The 18,334-nt window shown below is 53.6% G+C and overlaps 1 protein-coding gene across 3 annotated transcripts in view; it reads left to right on the top strand.

Moving 5' to 3' along the window:
• LDLR (low density lipoprotein receptor) overlaps positions 1–10,175 on the top strand; it is a 35,240-nt gene extending 25,065 nt beyond the window's left edge. Inside the window, exons 11-19 of one of the 3 annotated variants that reach the window (XM_024745936.1) lie at positions 610–728; positions 1,042–1,181; positions 2,594–2,735; positions 2,846–3,034; positions 3,840–3,959; positions 6,292–6,369; positions 7,664–7,821; positions 8,457–8,521; positions 8,758–10,175. In XM_024745936.1, the coding sequence (XP_024601704.1) occupies positions 610–728; positions 1,042–1,181; positions 2,594–2,735; positions 2,846–3,034; positions 3,840–3,959; positions 6,292–6,369; positions 7,664–7,821; positions 8,457–8,492 (982 nt within the window). In that variant the 3' untranslated portion in view covers positions 8,493–8,521; positions 8,758–10,175. Of the gene's footprint in view, positions 1–609; positions 729–1,041; positions 1,182–2,593; positions 2,736–2,845; positions 3,035–3,839; positions 3,960–6,291; positions 6,370–7,663; positions 7,822–8,456 lie in introns of all 3 variants that reach the window. The other 2 variants (XM_024745937.1, XM_024745935.1) reach the window with 2 other exon arrangements.
• Positions 10,176–18,334: the final 8,159 nt, after the last annotated feature.

Raw genomic sequence — 18,334 nt, 5'->3', positions numbered from 1 at the left:
GGGGAGGGGGTGTCAGTGTTTAATGGGGACAGAGTTTCAGTTTGGGGAGGAAAGAAAGTTCTAGAGATGGACGGTGGTGATGGCTACACAGCAGTGTGAATGTATTTAATGCCACTGAATTGTATACTTAAAAATGGTTAAATGCTAAATTTTATGTTATGTGTGTTTTACCACAATTTAAAGAAATCTCTCTTTCTGTGTGTGTGTATATATACATGTATGTATATGTAGGGGTGTGTGTGTGTGTGTGTGTATATATATATATATATATATATATATATATATATATATATATTTGTATTTAAAAAGCCAAAAAATTACCCCCCCCAAATTTATAAAAAGCCCTTAGAAAGCAGTGTTCAGGGTGCAGATTCCAGGGCCCCAGTCCCAACACTGGAATGAAAACCTCCCTTTGTTCTCAAACGTCATCCAAATCCTGCCAGGTCTCACCAGGTGTGTGGGCCTTGAGGGCAGCAAGGTCAGGGAAGCAGGAAGAACCCATCCAGGGTCTCCCCAGAACCAACTGGGAGTCCTGGCCTGGCTGCTTCAGGGTAGGCAGAGCCTCCCTCCCTGATGTCCTCCTGTCTGTCCTTCCCGCTGTCCCACCAGCTTCATGTATTGGACAGACTGGGGAACCCCCGCTAAGATCAAGAAGGGGGGCCTGAATGGCGTGGACGTTTACTCGCTGGTGACGGAGGACATCCAGTGGCCCAATGGCATCACCCTGGGTATGTTGGGAGCACAGTGGTCCTGGGGGGTCAGGCACAGTCTGGAAGAGAGGAAATGGCCACGGACCTCCCTGAGATTTTATAACCTGAAACTCAGCTCCCATTCCCCCACACACCTGCATGCAGTTCAGGCTCACACATGGGGGTGGTGATGGGGATGGGGGCAGGGTCTGAACTGCTTTCCTGGGCACGTCTCTGCTGGGTCCTTGGGGGTCTCCCTCCTGTGGGGAGCAGCGTGCCCAAGCCCCAAGCACTGCCCCCCGCATCACGTGTGACCACTCCTTATCCCCCCCACCCCCATCTTGGATTCTAGATCTTTCCAGCGGCCGCCTGTACTGGGTCGACTCCAAGCTGCACTCCATCTCCAGCATTGATGTCATGGGGGGCAACCGGAAGACCGTCCTGGAGGACAAGAAGAAGCTTGCGCACCCCTTCTCCTTGGCCATCTTTGAGGTGGGTGCTGGGGGCAAGCGGTCGCTGCTTCCGTGCTTGCGGGAATTCACAGTCAAGTGCTGCTGACTGAGCATCACTTACATACAAGGTGCGAGCGCTCCTGCTAACAGGTCCACACACATCGTGTAGTCATTCAAGCCCACACTAGGTCAGAAAACTGCTGGTGACCATGAAGAGGTCTTAGACCAGGAATTAGGGATTTCCCTGGCAGTCCAGTGGTTAGGAATTAGCGCTTCCACTGCAGGGGACCCGGCTTCCATCCCTTGATGGGGAACTAAGATCCCTGCAAGCCGTGAGTCAAGGCCAGAACAAAAGGATGCTGCTCAACACCCTGCAAGAGAAGGGGGGTGCCCATCAGGAAGGCTTATGTGGCCCTAAATAGCATCCCAGTGGGGAAACTCTGCTCTAAAGAATGTTGCTGTACAGTTGACCCTTGAACAACGTGGGGTTTGGGGCACTGACCCTTCACACAGTCGAAAATCTGAGTATAATTTAGAGTCGGTCCTCCGTATCCAGGGTTTGTTGGTATCTGTAGTTCCACATCCGTGGATTCAACCAGCTGGGAATCGTGTATTTACTATTGAAAAAAATCCACACAGTTCAAATGCATGTTGTTCAAGGGTCAACTGTATTCGTAAACCCATGTTCAAGCAGCACGATCCACAAAAGCCAAGAGTTGGAAGCAACCCAAGTGTCCATCAGTGGATGATTGGATAAACACAATGTGGTCCATCCAACCAATGACATATTATTCAGCCTTAAGAAGGAAGGAGATTTTGACACCTGCTATAACTTGGATGAACCTTGGGGACATTATGCTCAGTGAAATAAGCCAGGCACAAAAAGACAAATACTGTGTGATTCCACTCATTTGAGTCCCTAGAGGAGTCAGATTCATAGAGACAGAAAGTAGAATGGTGGGCGCCAGGGGCTGGGGGAGGGGGATGGGGAGTGAGTGTTTCATGGGGACAGAGTTTTAATTTGGGAAGATGAAAAAGTTTTAGAGATGGATGGTGGTGACACAACAATGTGAATATACTTAATGCCAAAGAACTGGACACCTAAAAATGGTTAAGATGGTAAATTTTACATAATGTGTATTTTACACAATTATTATTATTTTTTATTTTTATTTCTTTGCCGCGCTGCTTGGCATGTGAGATCTTAGTTCCCTGATCAGGGATCGAACCCACGTCCCCTGTACTGGAAGCGTGCAGTCTTAACCACTGGACTGCCAGGGAAGTCCCCACAATTAAAAATTTTTTTAAGAAAAAGAAAAAAGAAATGATGCTACCACCCAGCACTGCTTGTTCCCCAGAGAACCCCAGTAACTTCAAGGGGTGTGGACACAGTGGTCTGTGTCCCAGCCCCATGGTTGATGGGATCTGTCATCTTCCTTAACTCCCATGTAGGATAAAGTATTTTGGACGGATATTGTCAATGAAGCCATTTTCAGTGCCAACCGCCTCACGGGCTCGGACATTAATTTGATGGCAGAAAACCTGCTTTCTCCAGAGGACATCGTCCTTTTCCACAACCTCACGCAGCCGAGAGGTAAAGATGGGATGGCCACCCCCACCTCCACGTCCCTGCCGGCACTCTGGAATTTTCTAGAAATTTTCTGACCTCGTTCTCACCCTGCCTCCCTGACTTTTCCGCCACAGGGGTGAACTGGTGTGAGAGGACTGCCCTCCGCAACGGTGGCTGCCAGTACCTGTGTCTGCCAGCCCCGCAGATCAACCCCCGCTCGCCCAGGTTCACCTGTGCCTGCCCCGACGGCACGCGGCTGGCCGAGGACATGAGAAGCTGCCTTGCAGGTGGGGGCACCAGTCTGCCTTCTGCCACCCTTGCAGGTCAGCCCAGCAGCCGGACCTTCCTGACCCTCACTTTACTCATCCATCAAATGGGAGAGCAAGGCCCCAGGAGGCCCTTGTAAGGCCTTTCTCAAATGCTGGGCGCATCAGCACTGTGCCTGGCAGGGAGATGGACTCAGTTCACCTGTAAGGTCTAGTTCTCTCTTTCCCAGACCTCTTGGGTGGGGGAGGGGCTGATTTTATTTTATTTATTTATTATAAATTTATTTATTTTGTTTATTTTTGGTTGTGTTGGGTCTCTGCTGTTGCACGCGGGCTTTCTCTAGTTGCGGCGAGCGGGGGCTACTCTTTATTGCGGTGCGTGGGCTTCTCATTACGGTGGCTTCTCTTGTTGCGGAGCATGGGCTCCAGGCGCGCGGGCTTCAGCAGTTGTGGCGCACGGGCTTAGTTGCTCCGCGGCATGTGGGATCTTCCCGTACCAGGGCTCTAACCCGTGTCCCCTGCATTGGCAGGTGGACTCTTAATGACTGCCTGCGCCACCAGGGAAGCCCGGGACTGATTTTAGATGCAGACACTAAGGGAGAAGGTGGCCCCCTTTTGATTCTCCTCATCCTCAGAGAAAGTCTCTATTTGGGGCCAGTGTGTCTGTAACACTTAGGAATCTTCCTTTTGAAAAACGTGTAATATAATAACATAGATATTGGTGGGTTTGTATTTTCACTGCGCTTATCTTCAGTTATTTCTTTGTGGCCCGTGGCACTTGCTTCCTATCCATTGTCAGCAGCAGCGCAGCTATCAGTGGGGCTCAGGCTGCAGGGCACTCAGGAACCGTTTATTCTTTCAGAGACTGAACCTGCAGTGACCACCTGGAGGCCCTCCACGGTCAACTCGACAACTGTGGGTCCGAAGCGCACAGCCAGTCATGAGCTCACCACGGCAGAGTCAGTGACGATGTCCCAACAAGGTAAAGGCTGGGGTCACCCTGGCCCTGGTTCATTGATATGAGCATGTTGGTGAAGAGACAGAGTGGATTTAGTCTTGGCTCCTTTTCTCACTGTCTCTGGCATGGTGGAAGCCTCAGTTTCCCTACCTATAAAATGGAGCTAATAACAGTGCCCACCCACCTTCCTGGAATAGTGGGGATCACATGGGCTTTTTCAGGTGTCTGCCCAACAGGGCCAGGACTAGCATGAGGCAGGTCAGGCACTCCCTGGGGCAGCATCTAAAGGGGGCACCAGGGACTTCCCTGGTGGTCCAGTGTGTAAGACTCCGAGCTCCCAGTGCAGGGGGCCTGGGTTTGATCCCTGGTCAGGGAACTAGATCCCACATCCCACAACTAAGAGTTCGCATGCCGCAACTAAAGACCCCTGCAGGCCACAACTAAAGAAAGACCCACCCCTGCATGCCACAACTAAAGATTTCGCATGCTGCAACTAAAAGATCCTACATGTGGCAACGAAGATCCCGTGTGCCACAACTAAGACCCAGAACAGCCAAATAAATAAATATTTTTTAAAAATAAATAAATAAAGGGGGCACCAAAATACCCAAGATTCAAATAATATTTTAATGCAGTATTTTTTTTAAAAATCGAATCCTTAAACTATGGCGTATGGGGTCAGCCACCTGTTCTAGTAAATAAAGTTTGCTCAGAGCCAGGGTCTCAGTGAGGCAGGATCTTGCAAAGTGTATAGTCAGATCCTGTTTTCCTAAAAGTTTTGCTATTTTGGTCACCATGAGGTATCGGCATTAATTTTTCTTTTCTTTTCTTTTTTCTTGGCCGCACCACGTGACTTGTGGAATCTTAGTTCCTCGACCAGGGATTGAACCTGAGCCCTCGGCAGTGAGAGCGTGGAATCCTGACCATTGGGGCCGCTAGGGAATTCCCATTGGCATTAATTTTTATTTTTAAAAACAATGCAGGGACTCCCCTGGCGGTCGGAGATCTAAGATCCCGCATGCTGCACGGTGTGGCCAAAACAGGAGAAAAACAAAAAAACAATGCATTATAATATTACTGGTTTACTGAGTTTTGGGGGGACCCCTTTAAATTTAGTGCCTGGGACGAGTCCCTCTCTCTCCTCATCTTAGCCCACCCTCAAGGTCATGATCTGATCTACCTCCCCAGCTGGAGGAGGTGAAAGCTGGGCTCTCAGTGAATTGGAGCCCACCATTTGCCGCTTTGTCCAGCAGAGGGCGCCCGACCCCGTTTTTGAGCAGCCCGGAAACAGAGCTCAGACTTTTCTGGCCAGGAGAAAAAAAAAAGGCACATCAGCAAGTTTCAGACTTTTTTTTTTTTTGCCCCTCAGAGTAGCTGAATCCTTTGTTCAACCATAAAGGAGATAAAACAGGAACTATATGGTTGAGGGAGGCCCAGAACCCTTCTCACTTGAAGGACCACTGCTTAAAAAACCGTTTCACGGATGGGCCCGTCGAGGGCTTCTCGAATTTGGCAAAGGAGCCCTTTTAAGGGAAAAGTTTTCCCAGGACACCGATGCTGCTGCCCAAAATTATTTTTGTGACAAGGTTTCTTAAATATGCGTAGTGTAAAACTGCATGTAAACTCTGTCCACAACACGTGCGACAGCGGATTGAATTAAAACCCAGAGGGATTTGAACACAACCGCAGACGGTCATCACTGTTCACCGGCCTATGTGTGGCTTGAATGTGGCTTGTGCACTCTTCCCAGCTCACTGGCCTGTTTGTAGGCCTTTAGACTTTCACGTGCACGGCCCCTCACATTGTCCGGCCCAGGTGCACGGGCGTGGTTATATAATGAGGTTCCCCCCCGCCCCCGCTTCCAATATTTCTTATTAGGTGGGGACAGCTGGCGCAGGACTGTGGGGCTTTGGTGCGATGCAACCCAGGCACTGGGATTGCTGAGTATTACGGGGACAGAAGTTGCCCCCTGCCCCATCCAGAAAAGGCTCCTTGTCATCAAATGCAGAAGCAGGTTGAAAAATTCCACCAGTGACCTCGCCAGCCACTGGGAATGTATCTGTAGGCGTTGGTCTCAGGGACCAGCAGTCCCTTCCCCAGTGCCTTGTAATGTGAGGCTAAAGGACCCTCTTAAATTTGCCCCAAATCCCATAACCCCGATTGCTAACAAGCGAGGCCCTGGAGGAAGCCAGCCCGGCTCTTCTCACACCTGGGAGATGCTCCAAGTTCCTTTGAACGTTTGAGGACACTGAGAAATGTCAGGCATTTTCCTTTGCGGGTTGTCATCATACACCTGCTGTGTTTTCCCGCCCCTCACTGGGGAACTGGGCCTCACTTTCTCCTTTCTCCCTCGCAGTCCTGGGTGATGTTGCCGGCCGAGCGGATGCGGAGAGGCCCCAGGGCGTGGGTGCTCTGTACATCGTCCTCCCAATCGGTAAGCCTGTGGCCGGTCCTCCCCTGGTTCCCGGGTTCCTACAAAATGATCTCCGTGCCCAGTAAGCCAGTCTGGTCCACCTTTCCTCCAGGAATGGGGTAGCCCTGCTGCGCATCCTGTTCATCACTGGGCCCCCCTTCCTAGCGCCATTTACTTAACTATAGTTGAGCGCCTACTGTATACCAAGATTGCTTCCGGGCACTGGGGACCCAGCCCTGAAAGAAACAAATATTCCTCCCCCCACCCCCGCCTCGGAGCTGACGGTGAGCAGAGTGGGGCAGTCGATGTGTCACATGGGGGAAGTGGGGCTGGGCCAGGGTCCCTGGTGTGAGTATGGGCGGCCTCACCAACACCCAAGGGATGGGAGGGCAACCAGCAGGGGCGCCTCCTGGTGAGCGGTTCTCTTGCAGGGGGCAGTTTGGAGATTTCTGCTTTCCCACCCTCACCCATCAATCATGGCTTGGTCAGCATCACACCCATTTTTCCTTTTTGAAAAAAGTCCTTTCAAGGTGTCCCTTCACAGAGATGAGAGATCTAAGTGCCCAACAGCTGTGCTCTGTGGGTTGGCGGCTGGGCCCCTTACCTTCCTTGGGGCTGCCGGGGGCCCAGCAGAGCCTGAGCCTCTCCCACCCTCTGGACCAGAATATTTTTCAGACCTGGGCCAGGGGAGCCCTTGGCTGTTCCCTGGATCTGGGGGAGGGGGTAGGGAGGGGACAGGAAGTGCCACCCCAAGGCCCACCATAAAGGATGCAAAGAGGGATCCAGCCCCACCCAAGTTCAAACAGAACCAGAGTACACTGTGGCCCTGTATGTAGAGAACAGTCCTATTTCTGAAAAAGCAGCGGCTCCCATGTGAGTAATCACAGAAACAAACTGGAAGAATTGACAATAGTTGGGTATTCAGAGGGTGAGGCAGGGCTTCCCTGGTGGCGCAGTGGTTGAGCGTCTGCCTGCCGATGCAGGGGCACGGGTTCGTGCCCCGGTCCTGGAGGATCCCACATGCTGCGGAGCGGCTGGGCCCGTGAGCCATGGCCGCTGAGCCTGTGCGTCCAGAGCCTGTGCTCCGCAACGGGAGGGGCCGCGACTGTGAGAGGTCCGCGTACCACAAAAAAAAAAACAAAAAAAGAAAGAGGGTGAGGCAGTCACAGTGGTCTTCAAGCTAGAGATTTGTTATGCTCATAGATAGATTTTTTTTTTTACAACGGGCAAGTACTGCTTTAAATGCAGAATAAAAACCTTTACAAGTTGAAAGGGCCTGACAGCTGAAGGCAACATCTCTCCCCTCTCCCTGCAGCGCTGCTCATCCTCCTGTGCTTCGGGACCTTCCTCCTCTGGAAGAACTGGCGGCTTAAGAGCATCAACAGCATCAACTTTGACAACCCTGTGTACCAGAAGACCACGGAGGACGAGGTCCACATCTGCCGCAGCCAGGATGGCTACACCTACCCGTCGGTGAGCCGCGCCACTTGGGACCTCTCTGGTGCCCGTGTGTCCGTCTGTGTGTCTGTCGTGCCTCCTCAGGGCCAGGTCCTCCCCAGAGAGCAGACATTCTCACGGTGTGGGGACGGGGCCAAAGGATAAGCAAAAGGATCGTAGGTCCGAGGGTGAAAGCCAGAAGGGGGACGGAGAGTGGTTTGTGGGTCTGGGAGGGAGGGGATGCAACTTTAGGTGGGTAGGAAGGCTTCTCTGAGCAGGGAGTGTATGGTGTGCAGAAGGCACCACCTGTGCAAAGGTCCTGTGGCGGAACCCTGCCTGGTGTGTTTGAGGAGCAAGGAGGCCACCGGTGTGACCGGAATGGAGATGGGACAGGGCAGATGGAGCAGCACCCTCGGAATGAGGTGGGAGACACGGAGCCACACGATCAGGCTCGGGTGGTCACGGCGCTCCCTGGTGGCTGTGAGGGGGCAGGCTGGGACCAAGTTGCGGAGCTCCGAGACCCGGGGGGAAGCCACTGTGTGGGTCCAGCGGGCAATGCGTGGGGGCTGGTTGGCCGGAGGGGCCAGGAGGGAGTGAGGCGTAGGTGGCCTCTAGCCATGTTTACTGTATGTTGGACTGATGGTTTCCGGCATTTACCGTTTTGTTGACAGAGACAGATGGTCAGCCTAGAGGATGACGTGGCGTGAGTCCCGTCCCTTCCCGGAACCTGCCGCTGGTCAGTCGCTGGCAGGAAGAACACTTTCTCCCCGGACCCTTGACCTGCCCTAAACCCTTCCTGAGACCTCGGGCACCAAAAGCAGTGCTGGTGGTTGCAGCCCCGGAGCCCGTCTGCCTTGTCTGCCAAAGCTTTGTTTTATATATTTATTTGTTTGGGAGGCAGAACAGGCTTCCGACAGCGCCCACGGACCAGGTTTGGGTTGCATTTTTTTCTTTCTTTCTTTATGCTTAAAGGAAAAGAGGAGGAAGGCAGACGAGCTGGGGGATGTTTCTGAGCTTCTCTCCTCCTTGACGTGCTCTTCCCCCAAGGGAATGATGGACGGAGGGACACGGAGCGGGAAAGCTAGTGGCTTTGAACGCACCAGAGCAGTTGCTACCAACAGGGTCCCGGGTAGCTGCTGCTTCACGTGCCCTCTAGCTCGAGCCTCACACTCAGGACTGAACGTGTTTACCTCTGCCTGCCGAGCTGATGGGATGGCCAGTGTTGGCCTTTGCTCTGCCACCCACAGGTTAGGATCAAACTAGGGTTTTCCAAGCTGGGTTTGCCCTCCCCTTATGCTGGGGAAGGGCCCCTGGTGATGGCTGGATCCAGCCTTCTGGGGGTGGCACCCGCTGAGCCCTATTCATTCACCAAAATCCGGCCATCCCCAGGGAAAACCTGAGCCACCTGTCACCCTTAATATGTATTAAGTGCCTGAGACCCCATTGCCTTGTGCGTGAAGCTAGGTGGCTCCGACCTCTAACTGTGTCCCTCTGGTGTGGGTGTCTGGACCCCAGCCCTGCCCCTTGCACTTTTTCAGTTTAGTTGTACACTGTGTAAAGTCGACAGTCTGTTATTATTTTGCACTGCTTTCCGTTCTGGTTCTGTTCTGGCTGGAGAGAGTCCAGGTCGGTGATGGTGCGGACCTGGCCCCTCTCCCAGCACGTAGGGAGACGTGCGTGAGGAGGAAAGGGTCGGCCTGATCACAACTTCAAAGCCAAGATCAAGATCGAGACTATCTGGCTAGTGTTTCCACTTCTGGGCAGATGCCCCCCGAGCCGTTCATTTCCCCAGTAAGCTGGTCATGGTTGGTGGGGTGGGGGTGGGGGGGGCATCTGAAACGTGCATGGCAGGTCCGCCCTGTAGGATATGCTCCTGGCCTCGAGCATTTCGCGGGACTTACGAAACAAGAATTCTTTCTATCGCATTTGTGACCACAGAGTGGGGGTGGGGGGGTGCCTCCCACGGAGACTCTCTGAGGGGACTGTCTGCTGTACAACCACAGAACATGGCGGCCTTGCAGGAGGCTGTGAATGCCTTTTCTCTTTCTGAAGCATGTAAATAGATCCCCGGGCAGACAATGGGAGGTTTTTGTTATGTTTGCACTTTGTATATTTGTTGAAACATTTATCACGTATATGTATATAAAAAAAGATCTATTTATTTTTGCAAACCCTGGTTGCTGCATTGGGGGAAACTGTCTCTGAGACGCCTCGTCTTTCTGTACAAAAAGATTATTCGCGCGTGCTGTGCGCAATGCTCTTCAGGAGAATCAGGTCTGTGTTGTATATATGGGTTGCTTTTCCGGGATGGGTATCGCTTTTTAAACCACTGTATAGAATGTTTTTATAGCCTGAATGTCTTACTGTGATCGATTAAATTTCTTAAAGTATTTGGCTAAACCAGAAGTGCTTTTCTTCCTCTGTTCTCTGGCTCCCTCCATCTGTTGAGGGACTAGACTCCCCGGAGGGAAGGCTCTGGAAAGGGAACATCTCCCCAGAGCTCCAGCAGGCTGCAGGCTCTCCGCGATATTGTGCTCAGCTGGGGAGCAGCTCTGCTGGGTGCTTCCCTGAGTTGGGGTTTTGCTAAATTTCCTGCTTGTTCATTCAGTGAACAATGGGCACCTGTTGCGTGGCCAGGTCCTGTTCTAGGCATGTGGGACACTGCAGTGAATAAGAGTCCGTGCCCTTGGGACTTCCCTGGAGGGTCCAGTGGTTAAGACTCCATGCTTCCAATGCAAGGGGCGGGGGTTCGATCCCTGGTCAGGGAGAGCTAAGATCCCATATGCCGTGTGGCACGGCCAAGAAAAAAAAAAAGTTATATATATATAAAAAAAAGAGGGCTTCCCTGGTGGCACAGTGGTTGAGAATCTGCCTGCCAATGCTAGGGGACACGGGTTTGAGCCCTGGTCTGGGAGGATCCCACATGCCGCGGAGCGGCTGAGCCCGTGCGCCACAGCAACTGAGCCTGCGCGTCTGGAGCCTGTGCTCTGCAACAAGAGAGGCCGCGACAGCGAGAGGCCCGCGCACAGCGATGAAGAGTGGCCCCCCGCTCGCCGCAACTAGAGAAAGCCCTCGCACAGAAACGAAGACCCAACACAGCCAAAAATAAATAAATAAATTTAAAAAAAATAAAAAAATAAATAAAAATAAAAAAAAGAGTCTGTGCCCTCAAGGAGATGACATTTTAGAAGAGGAAACATAGAAAAAATATTTTACAAGATTATTCTGGAAGGATATTAAAAAGGATAATGAGACAGAGAACTGAGTGGCAGGAGGCTTTTTTTATTTTGGGGGGTGTCGGGGAAGGAGTCTCCTGAATTTAGTCCTATTCAATTCGTTGCTAAGATGGAAAAAAATCGAGAGACTTCACAACACAAATCCAAATTATAAATTCAGGTGAATCTGGCTACATCATGGAAACATTTGGCCAGAGCCATGGGCGTCAGGGTGCGTGGGCTGCAGTCCACCTCAGTCCCCTACACCCTCATTCTCTTGTGCACCCCAGCTTTACCTGAGTCTGGGCCTTGAGGGCATTTCAGACCCCTGTCCTAGGGCATGGCGGTCAAGCCACAAATAGTCCTGGCACATCAACTGGGGAACAGTCAGGAACACAGCAGGTCACTGGATAGAAAAAAACAATACAGGGATCTAAGCGTAACACACCAAATGGGCAAATCATAATGAGATGCCACCTCACACCCATTAGGATGGCTGTAATAAAAAACAAAAAAACAGAAGACAACAAGTGTTAGCGAGGGTGTAGAGAAACTGGAACCTTTGTACATTGTTGGTGGGAATGTAAAATGGTGAAGGCACAGTGGAAAAAAACAGTATGGCAGCTCCTCAAAAAATTGAAAATAGGACCTCAAATTTTTAAAATTAAAAATAGAACTACTGGGACTTCTCTGGCGGTCCAGTGGTTAAGACTCCACGCTTCCACTGTAGGGGGCATGGGTTCGATCTCTGGTCGGGGAACTAAGATCCCGCAAGCCGCGAGGCATGGCCAAAAAAATTAACAATAAAAATAAAAATAGAACTATGATGTGATCCAGCAAGTCTACTTCTGGGTATATATACACAGAAGAATTGAAATCAGGGACTTAAACAGGTATTTGCGCACCCATGTTCTTAGCATTATTCACAAAAGCCAAAAGGTGGAAACAACCCAAGTGTCCATCTGCAGGTGAACAGATAAATAAAATGTGTATATATACAATGGAATATTATTCAGCCTGAAAAAGCAAGAATATTCTGACACATGCTCCAACATGGATGACTCTCGAGGACATTGTGCTAAAGGGAAATCAGCCAGTTATAACAAGGTAACTACTGTATGGCTCCACTTATACGAAGTCCCTAGTGTAGTCAAATTCCTAGAGACAGAAAGTAGGACGGTGGGTGCCTGGGGCTGGACGAAGAGTCTGGGGAGTTGGTGTTTAAACGCTACAGCCTTTCAGTTTTGCAAGACCAAAGAGCTGGATGGCTGGTGGTGCTGGTTGCACAACACTGTGAATGTGCTTAAGGCCGATGAGCTACACACTTAAACTTGGATAAGATGGTGAAGTTTACGTTGTGTGTATTGGAGCACAACTGAAAATAATGCTAAATAACACTTTTTTTCAAAGACCAGGGGGCTTCCCTGGTGGCGCAGTGGCTAAGAATCCGCCTTCCAGTGCAGGGGACACGGGTTCGAGCCCTGGTCCGGGAAGATCCCACATGCCACGGAGCAACTAGGCCCATGCACCACAACTTCTGAGCCTGCACTCTAGAGCCCACAAGCCACAACTACTGAGCCCGCAAGCCACAACTACTGAAGCCCGTGCACCTAAAGCCCGTGCACCGCAACAACAGAAGCCACTGCAATAAGGAGACCACGCAACGCAACAAAGAGTAGTGCCCGCTCTCCCCAACTAGAGAAAGCCCGGGGGCAGCAACCAAGACCCAACGTGGCCGAAAATAAATTTATTAAAACAAAACCAAAAACCCAGGGAATTCCCTCGTGGTCTAGTGGTTAGGGCTCCACGCTTCCACTGCACGGGGCACAGGTTTGATTCCTGGCCGGGGAACTAAGATCCCAAATGCCGCAAGGCGCAACCAAAAAAACCACAAATGGGGACAATGAGGCATCTAGAAATAACAGCAGAAGGGGTGGCATTACTGGAGCCCAGGAGCTGTGGGAGCCTGGGAGGAGACCCCTCCATGGCAGAGAGAGAGGAGAGAGACTCCGTCCTCTCCCCTCCTCCGGGCCCCCCTCCCGTCAGCGCCCCCATGGGCTGAACCCAGCAGGACCTGGGAAACAGGGTTCCCTGCAGGAATGGGCCCAGGGACAGGGGACCCAGAGTGTCAGGGCAGCAGGTGGGAAAGAGCGCAGACTGGGCCAGGCAGCCTGGGTTGAGCTGGGTGACCTTGGACCCATCAGAGTCTCAGTTTCCCCAACAGAAAACGGGGCCGATGCTGATCCCTACCTCCCGGGCTCCACGGGTGGCCGGCGTGGTGGTGGAGAGAAGCGCCAGGAGCCGCAGGGACTGTTATCTTTTCTGTGTCCACAGGGTGGCACTTCCTTCCTTCCTTCCGCCTTTTGTCTTGGGAAGGTTCCAAAATGCCTCTGGGGGCGAAAGCTGAGCGGACCGCACAGGAAGCGTCCGGGGCCTGCAGGCAGGCGGTCGATAATTGGTTGATTGACTGACTCCATGCTCAGCCGCGTGGCAAATGGGACAAATGAGCTCGAATGGCTGGGCCTGCGGGAGGGGCCGGGAGGTGGCAGAGGGTGCTGTGAGGGGAGGGTGGGCAGGACTCAGGTGTCCTCGAGCAGAGGAAGTGCCTGGGAGAGGCTGGAGGTGATGGAAGTTTCTGTTCCCTGGCCTGGGCAGTTTTCCATTAAGGGAGCGAGTAGTTGCTGAAATCCTCCCTCGGGCGTCCCCACCGTGGCACTGAGTACGACACAGACACGCAGGACTAGAGCCTCAGGAAAAATAAGAGCAAACACTTCTTGGGGATTAACTGTCTGCTCTCCTCGGTGGCTACCCAAGGGGCAGGGAGGGAGGGCAGGCCCAGAGCCCATTTTACAGATGGGAAAGGGGAGGCTGGGGTCACCGGTCTCAGCTCCCGCAGCTCCTGGTGAGACCCAGATGTCCCTCCCCACCAGCAGCCAGAGGGGTGGAGGGGGTGCGGCCTGGTGATCCTTTCTGGGCTCACAAGGGGTCCCCTAGGGAAGGGCGTGGATGTCACCCAGGTAAGATGCAGCGCAGCTAGCCGGCCACTTGGAGCTGGTCTGTAGGCTCAGCCTGCCCAAAGGGGTGGGGGGCAGACTGGAGCTTCGGGGCTGCCATCCCCAAGGACAGGGTGTGGGCAGGCGTGACCCTGGCTCCCCCTCTCCAAGGGCTCAATGGCTCTGGCCAGGACTGGCTGGGTGGTGGGAAGAAGCTGCTCCCCCAAGCCTGACACCCCAATTCATGTCCTCTGCTGCCTCCCCCTCCTGCCCCCACCGGCATCTGAAACCACAGCTGCCTGTGGTGAGTCAGGCTGGAGCCTGCGGGGCTGAGCCCAGGTCCGGGGGAGGGAAGGGAGGAGGCAGGGAGGGGGGAGCCCTGTCCCTGATGCCGGCCCCTCCCCCACAGTGGGGGTCAGCACCCCTTCCTCTCCCCCAGGAAGTGAATACCCTCCACGATGAAGGGGTAAGAGAGCGGCTGAGAGTTGGAGTTTGAGCGAACACTGGTCACATCACCCACCCTACTGAGTGGAGTGGGATTGGGGCGGGGGATAGCCCCCAGGACTCCTGGGTCCCGTCCAGCCTCCCCTCCAGGCAGCTCAGGTTTCAGCACTGATTCCTGCCCTTGGTGGAGGGGCTCCACCCTCCCGGCACAGCTGCTCTGCTCACCCCAGAGGCCTCCTCTCCCACGCTGTGCCTGGGATGGAGGTGGGGAGCTTGGGGGTTCATAGCGAGACCAGCCCCCTAGTCGGCTGGGCCTCTGCACCATGACCTGTGTCAAGAGGCCAATGTCAGGCTCCCCTTTCCAAGCCCCAACTCTGGGGCCCCCCTGGAATCTGCAAATCCTCCCCATGCCTCACTGTGGACTGCAGGCCTGGCATGATCCAGCCCCACGGCCTCATGTTCCCTCCATGCTGGCCTCTTTGCTGTCCCTGAACACCCATCTTTGCACTTGCTGTTCCCTCTGCCTGGCTCACTGTCTCCACACCTTTATCCCCAGAGGGCTCAGGTCTATCTGGGCTCAAACGGCTCTTCCTCCCTGGGGTCTCCTGCAGGCTCTGTCTCCATAATCTGCGACACCTTCCACGAATAGCCTGCCGTCTCTGTTCCTCAGTTTCACCACCTGTAGGGCACTGGGAGCCAGCACACGGTACCTGCTCGTGGCCTCCACTGGAGTGTGGCTCCCTGAAGGGGGGCCTGGCAGGTCACAGATGCCCAGTGCACGCTTCTGAGCCAGTCAGGGAGCCGCCGGGAGGTCCTGGGGCCTCCCCGAGGGTGGTCCATGCACTGCCGTGTCTGTGCTGATGCCCTGTGACCAGTCCTCCCGGCCTCTCACCAGCCTCGGCCCACCAAGCTTGCCGGAGGTCCAGTGTGAGGGGTTTGGCTATTTTCCCCAGAAACACCAATTATAAGACAGGTTGGCCAGGTGTGTGGATGTTTGACCAGCAGCCACTGATCACTAAGCGTCTAGAACTTTACCCAGCAGGGCTCCACCCAGTACAGGCCTGAGTTCCAGTCCTTGGTCTCTTTCTACCTGGGTGACCTCGGACAAGGGGCAGATGCCTTGGAGGCCATTTCTCATCTGAAAAGCCAAGATGCTCCTCCATGGACCCCGGGGCCCCACTGCCGAGTTCAGCCTCCCAGGGTGTCACTGTCCTGTGACTTCGGGCAACCGACTGGACCAAGCTGTGCCTCGGATCCCCCACCTATAAAATGGATACTCCTCACCGGCGTGGGACGGTGTTGGCCTGAGGGGTGCAGGAGGAACGGGCTGGGGGTGAGGGGTCAAGTCTCACCTCTGCAGGTGCAAGGCCTCGGTTCCCCACTCACTGCCTGGTCAGGGGGACTCCGATCCTGCATGCACTCCAACAGGCCCGGCCGAGAGAGCTGGTTGCTGGCTGCCCATGGGCTGGCTGTCAGAGGGAGAGCAGGCAGGGGCGGGAGTGGGTGTGCAGGCTGGAGGCTGCGGGCCGAGGCTGTCCGGGCGTCCAGCCAGCGCCGGGCAGTGAGTCAGGGCCCAGGCATGTGGAGGGCCAGGGCCTCTCGCGGCCCCTGTGAGCTCAGGCACCTCCCTGAATGCGCCCGCCGGGCCCCACTGGGCTGCGTTCCTCACCCACTTGCTCACTCCTTGGGCTGGTTGCGGGGGAGGCCTGAGGCGATGGGGCCCCTCTAAGCCTAGGTCCATACTGCCTCCCTAGAGCCACCTTCTTCTTCTTGGGGAAACTGAGTTCTGGGCAGGCAATGCCTCCAGGGCCCCTCCCAGAACAAAGCGAGGCCACTGCTCAGGGGTTGGGGAGCAGGCCCATGGGGGGTTCAGGCCCTGGGCCCGGGGTACAGAGAAGTCTGCGTCTGTAACTGCACCCGCTCCTCAACACTGGCTTTCTCTCCCAGGGACTCTGCACCTGCAAATCTGTTTGAACTAGAGAGCAATATGCCTCTCTGCCCGCCCTGGGACCCTCAGCTAGGCCGGGTCTACTCAGGGCGGGGAGCACTCCTGCAGGGGAGCAGGTGGAAGCTCGCTGTGTCAGCAGGAACAGCCACCAAGGTGACAGCAGCTAGTCAGCTGACCTTGGCAGAAGACTGACTGGTTCCTGGCTGAGGCTGCAAGGCAGGGGGGTGGCAGCCCTGAGTGTGCCTCCCTCGCCCCCGCGGGGTTTTTGCGACAGGGGTGTGCTCCTCCCATCTAGTGGGTGGAGGCCAGGGATGCTGCCAGATATCCTGTGATGTTCAGGACAGCCCCCACCAGAGACAGTGACCTAGCCCGAACATCGTGAAGGCTGAGGCAGGAAAACCCTGGTCTAGATCAAGTCTTTTGCCCTTTGGAGGCCAAGGGTACAAATAAAGGGCTCTGCTTCTTTTTCACATCATAAAAAACTCTGCCAGCCTTGAAAATGAAAACAGCCCAGGAGGGCTTATGTGAACATTTCCTTGAATATGTAAAGCCAGGCCCTCAGCCTCTGAAGTTCTTCTGGGGATCTTTGTGAGCCAGAAGGACTGGGGCTGCTTACATTTCAGGGAGACTAACAACCCCTTTTTTGGGTCTATCTCCTGGAGCCCGACAGGCAGGATCCCTTGCTCTAAGGCCTCCGAGAGACACCGGAATGGACTATTTTTAGTGCCCACTTGATGTACTCAGGAGCTGCTAGAACTTACTGCTCCCTCTGCTTAGCATGTCCCTCTCTGATCAAGAAATACAAATTGTACTTACTGTAAATGGTACAGAGGTGCACAAAACCCAACACCCAGAGGTTCATGTAACCACCAAATCTACTGGCTTCAGGCAAAGCTGTATCCAAGAGGCACTTGATATTGAAGGGACCCTACTTCTCACTCTCTGCCCTCACACAGGCAGGCAGGCTGGCCACAGGCTTCCCACTCTTAGTAGTACCTCAGTCACTGAGGATGGGGGTTAGGTGAAGAAATCAATTGGCTGGCCCAGGCCTTGAATCAGTTAGGGTTTATTTTGGCTGTTTGTGATAGAAAAACTAAAATAACAAAGGCACACATAATAGTTTAGCCCCTACCCGCAAGGAAGTCCAGCATTGATACCCAGCTACACCATCGTCAGGGAACCAGGTTCCTATCATCCCTAGAGGATTGCACCCCTCCTTAAGTGTGGCAATACAGCTGGTAGGGCTCCAGCCATCACACTCAAGTTCCAGAAAACAGAGCAGAGGGGGAAAGGGTATACTACCTTGCCTTTTAAGAAGTCACACACAACACTTCTTTTTACATTTCACTGTCCTGAACTTAACTGCAAGGGAGGCTGGGAAAAGTTGTGTTTTGACTGGGCAGCTAAAAGGATTTCCTTACCAAGGGGGGAGGAGAGAACAAATATCAGGGAGGCAAACAGTGGTCTCTGACACACAGCCCACCCTGGAGCCAGCGATGGGCCCCTATATGTCCTATAATGTAATCTCTTCATGACTGACTCATCCTTTCCAGTCCCAGCAAAAATGCCACCGCCATCCCCTGGGGCAGGCCCCCTCCCTGGCCAGGGTCCTGAAGCATTCTGGATGCTCTCTAGCTCGAGGGTGTCATCTGATCACTTTTGACTCCTCCACTGGCTCAAGGGATCCTTCATCTTGCCTTGGGTTCCCAGCACAGCTCCGACACACAGTGGCGCTCAGAGAACGAACGGATAAAAAAGGGCCAAACCTGAATCACAGATGACGAAGACCTGGAATTTGTCATCGGATACTACGGTGTCATTTGTATGTGTTGTCACAGACGTGAAGTCACAGGCCTGGCACAGTTAAGTCAGTTTTCTTTGGTTACCTAGTCCAGCATTTGAGGCCAAAGTCAAGATGGGGGAACGGGGGAAGAAATCCAGTAAAAAAC

Source organism: Neophocaena asiaeorientalis, unplaced genomic scaffold (genome assembly GCF_003031525.2).
Source record: "Neophocaena asiaeorientalis asiaeorientalis breed wild unplaced genomic scaffold, Neophocaena_asiaeorientalis_V1.1 scaffold357, whole genome shotgun sequence".
In the NCBI taxonomy this organism is placed as follows: Eukaryota; Metazoa; Chordata; class Mammalia; order Artiodactyla; family Phocoenidae; genus Neophocaena; species Neophocaena asiaeorientalis.
This window is presented reverse-complemented; position numbering and strand designations above follow the sequence as displayed.